At 38.4% G+C, this 4,778-nt stretch overlaps 1 protein-coding gene across 1 annotated transcript; it reads right to left on the reverse strand.

Moving 5' to 3' along the window:
* Positions 1 to 2,760: 2,760 nt before the first annotated feature.
* On the reverse strand, positions 2,761 to 3,825 carry LOC127526147 (galanin receptor 2b). The gene has a single exon (XM_051920643.1). It carries the CDS (start codon positions 3,721 to 3,723, stop codon positions 2,821 to 2,823), a length of 903 nt encoding a protein of 300 aa, XP_051776603.1. The 5' UTR covers positions 3,724 to 3,825; the 3' UTR covers positions 2,761 to 2,820.
* Between the last annotated feature and the right edge of the window lie 953 nt (positions 3,826 to 4,778).

A 4,778-nucleotide genomic window follows, 5' to 3' on the forward strand; every position in this document is an offset into this window, starting at 1 on the left:
ACCTCTCTCTTTCTGGGAACTGGTTTTGGGGTGGCCCATTGGGACTCCTCATTCTTGCCTACTATCTCAGAATCATCAGAAACACCGTCCAGCTCCTCAAGGACCTAAAAATGGTTTGACTCTTCTAATTCTGGGGTTGATGCCCCAGGAGAGTGTGCACCCCTTACCTTACACCTTGTGACTGTGACTCACATATCTCAACCTGTCTGGTCTAGAATCTGCTCCCACACAACCGTAGGGGTGCACACTGTCTCTCTAAAGGACACCTGGGCCAATTCTCTACTACAATGTAGGCCAGTTAACTCCTCCTCCAGTTTGCGACCCTGAGCTCGAGGTGCTGGATCAGCTTGTATCTCCTGCAGATGTAGCCGTCATAGACGACTGGTTCTTCCAAGCCATCATCTAAAAAGTCCAGCATCCAACAGGATTTGCATTGCACTGGCCTCATTATTAAAATTAGATTTATGATTACTAAGACTGCCTTAACTTTTTATTTTAATTAATTTTAAATGATTTAACTGTAATGGTAAAAATAAAAAATTAAGCCAAAGAAAAGAGATTATAGAACTGCTACAGCTATTTTACACCATCTGTCCCCTTAAACTCCTGCAATGTTCTCCCTCTCAACTGCCTGCTGTTTGTCCTTCTATGAGGTTAACTTTACTTTTCTCTGTCTGTTTTTCTAACTTTGCACTCCTCTTATTCATTACTTAAAAGCTCTCCACTCACACTGTTTATATTCCTCTGTATTAATGAACCATTACGCTGTCGCCCACTTAACTATTCTACCTCTGAACCGCTAAGAACTGTTCAATCTAAAATAAATAAATGAAATAAAACTTCCTTAGTTAATAGCTGCTGCTAGCTAATTTCTTACTGTCTTATCTGCTCCTACAACCCTACTTACACACTGCTGAGCCTTCCCCTTTATTGCTTTGAAGTCAGCTGCTGCCTTTTTTTTAAAACTGAGGAATCATTGTTTCAGTTACTTATTAACTATTTATTGCTATGACATGGTTACTTACTTACAGATGTCAATTTTGGTTACTGCTGCTTTCCACCCCGCCTCCTCAATGCTAGTTCAAATACAGATGACAAAAGTACACATACAAGTTCAAGTACCTTTTCCAAATGCACCTCCAAACACGCAGCTACTTTTGCTCCTATGGGTGAAAAAAAAAGCAATAAATTGTTCTAAAGAAAAATAAAACTCTCAGCAACTCTCAGCTGCCTATCTTGTTTGCAAAGTTAACATCAGCATGTCAGCAAATCCTCTTCAGCCACAGCACCTCCTGCAATCAGTCATTCAGCCTATTTAAATGGAGAAAAGTAGTCATTCTGCTTTTTGGTATCATTGTGTGACCCACACTGAACATGGACCAGAAAAAGCAAAAGAAAACATTGTCTGAGGAGATCGGAAAGAAAATTATAGAGAAGAGTGTTAAAGGCAATGGCTATATGATAATCTCCAAGCAGCTTGATGTTCCAGTGACAACAGTTGCAAGTATTATTATGTTTAAGCCCATGGGACTACAGTATAGCCAACCTCTCTGGACACAGCTGTAAGATGAAAATCGACCCCAGAATGGGCAAAAAGGTAATGAGAATAGTTGACCGAAAGCCAGGAACAGCTTTTAAAGAGATACAAGCTGAACTCCAAGGTCAAGGTCCATCAGTGTCTGACTGCACAATTTGTTGCTTTTTTAGTGACATTGTGCTTAGTGGAAGAAAGCCCAGGAGGGCTCTGCTGTTGAAAGAAAAACATAAATAAGCCAGACTGCTAAAATGCATAATGACAAGCCACAGTGCTTCTGGGATAATGTCCTTTGGACAGAAGAAGCTAAACTGGAGCTTTTATGTTTAGTCACATCAGCTCTGTGTCTATAGATGAAAATGTGAAGCTTTCAAAAAAAGAACATCACACCTACTGTGAAACATGAAGGAGTTTCATTTATATTTTGGTGCTACGTCTGGCATGGGGTTCCTTGGGTATGTGCAGTGAACAGTGAAATCTCAAAACCATCAGTACATTCTGAAGGGAAACGTACTGCCCAGTGTCAGAAAGCTGTGTCTCAGTCCCAGATCATGGATCCTCCAACATGATAATGACCCAAAACACATAGCTAAAAGCACCCAAGAATGGCTAAGAATAAAGCATTGAAATATTCTGAAGTGGCCTATAGAAAGAACTGAAACATGCAGTCTGGAGAAGGCGCCCTTTAGACCTGACACAGCTGGAGCAGTTTGATCAGGAAGAATGAGCAGGTGCAGAAGTCTAATTGACAGATACAGGAATCATTTGTTTGGTTGCCTCTAAAGGTTGGACTCAGGTCTGTCTGGAAAGTATCAAGTCATGTAATATGAAAAATAGATGAATTTATCAAAGAAGGTGCAAGATACAAGAAATATTGTACATAGGACTATAATGCCTCAGTCCCCTTCAAAGCAGGCACCTTGGGACCTCACACAGTTCTCCCAGCGTCTGTTTTACTGTTCAAAACACTCTGCAAAATCCTTTGTTGGAATCACCATCAGCTGCCTCATCATATTTTCCTGAATCTCATAGACTGTCTGAAATGCAGAGTCATGGGCATGTAGCTCACAAAAAGTATTGCAAACTTGATGGATGCATGTGATAGCTGTGAGTAAATTCTTTCTATCTATCTATCTATCTATCTATCTATCTATCTATCTATCTATCTATCTATCTATCTATCTATCTATCTATCTATCTATCTATCTATCTATCTATCTATCGGGATTCTGCCCATTCATTTCTTAAACAGTAGCATTTGTTTTTCCACTTTTCCTCTCACACAGTCATTCAGTGATGCTGATAATCTGTGGCTGTACTTTAGTTTTGCTGCAGTTAAGAAGCCAGCTGACTTTGATATGCCGATACCTTTTTGACAGGAGGACATACAGGACAGGATTAACACAAGGATGAAGGTACTGTAGAACAGTGCAGATAAAGTAGAATGTATCCCAGACAGTGCTGTGACAATATAATCCAAGATAGACGCATAACTCCAACATATATCCTGGTAGCCAACATACTGAGAATGTGGCAGCAGCAAGGAAAATCATGATGGAAGCTCTGCGAGTGTTCCTGGAACTTACCCTGGACATCATTGGACTTTTGTGAAGAAATTTTGCCAATCGTATGTAATTGAAGGTAATCACTAGCATGGGAAATAAGTAATAGAATGTAAACTGTCCCAGAACCACCTGGTAGTGATGTTCATGCAAAGTGGGTAAGCAGAAGGTAACATTCATTCCAGTTTCATTAGTGGCAAAAATCCTAAGGGGAAAACTAATAAAAAAGCTGAGTGCCCAGACTAAAAACAGCATGAAAATGACAAAGTTAATTTCTGGTGGTTGGTGAGGCTTGATGATTATCATGGCCCTAGCGAATGAAACCGCACATAGGGAATAGGTGCTGGCTGCCAAGGAAAAAGCTAAAAAGAACTGGTAGATCTTACAAAAAGTGTCTCCAAGAGACCAGTTACGGTAAATGGAAATGTGTATGGTGAATGGTACCAGTAAAAGGTTAAGAAAGTCTGCCAGTGCCATATTTAACAGGATGAGATCCAAACAGTTCTTGCGCAATGAGTTAAATCGAGCAAAGAGGGAGAACACAAGAATATTGGCACAGAATCCAATTCCCAGAATTAAGCCGCATGTGGAGGCAAATATGAGACCATAATTCACAAGACTCTGCATTTCTCACACTCTTCTGTAGTTTGTTCTTCTCAATGCACTCTTCCTGAAAACAGATAATTGAAAAATTAGTTAGATGAAAATTGAAATTTCACATTAGAGAATTAAATTTTGTAGCTATTGGTGTGTACATTATTTTAATAAAATGCTTTGTTAATATTCAATAATTCAAACCCATACAAATTACACTATATATAAATTCATTAACACTCATTCATCCATCCATTTCTAAACCTGCTCTTTTCAATTAATGCTCATTAGAGCTGAAGCAATGGGCAAGAGCCAACACTCGATAATTCATTACATCTAAGTAGCATTACAAAAAATGACTGGATTTGCTATGGCAGAACTTTAGTATTTCAAAAAAACATTTAGTTTATATCACATTAGATAGATAGATAGATAGATAGATTCTTACCCTAGATTTGTATCTAAACAAAGCAAACAACAATATGTATTTGAGTATGAAGAATATCTATTTTAAGAAAATGAACATTTCATTTTAAAACAGCATTACCTGCACAGGTAAATAAGCTGAATAGCTTTTCAGTTTCCTTTGACCAAACTGTAATGTCTCATGAGTAAATGCGCTCTTTATAAGGTGCACCATATACATTAGGCGCCACTCCATTTAACCCACTAATGTTTCCGAAAGATAAACAAATGGTAGCTGTTAAGAGATTAGTTCTGCCTTGCTGCATATGAAAAGGAACAAAAATCAAAGTGTTCTGATACCTTTCCCCCACCCATCAGGGTTGCGTGAGTACACACTAGCAGCCATCTTCAAGATAGTGCTTGCTACCATGGTGTTAATATTTGCTTCATTTATTGAATTCACCTAAGTATTGTACTGGGCATATCATACACACTTGCACTTTCAGAGACATAGTATTATAAAATATTAAACATGATGCTGTCATTTCTTGGCACTGAAAATAAATTATAAAAAAAGCTGCATTTGGATCATAAATAAAAAATGTGGCTATTTTATTATACATGCAGAGAGTGGTAACAAAAGGAGTACAATAACTAATCTGCCTCTGTATCCATTCAATTCC

Source organism: Erpetoichthys calabaricus, chromosome 1, assembly GCF_900747795.2.
Source record: "Erpetoichthys calabaricus chromosome 1, fErpCal1.3, whole genome shotgun sequence".
NCBI classification, from domain to species: Eukaryota; Metazoa; Chordata; class Cladistia; order Polypteriformes; family Polypteridae; genus Erpetoichthys; species Erpetoichthys calabaricus.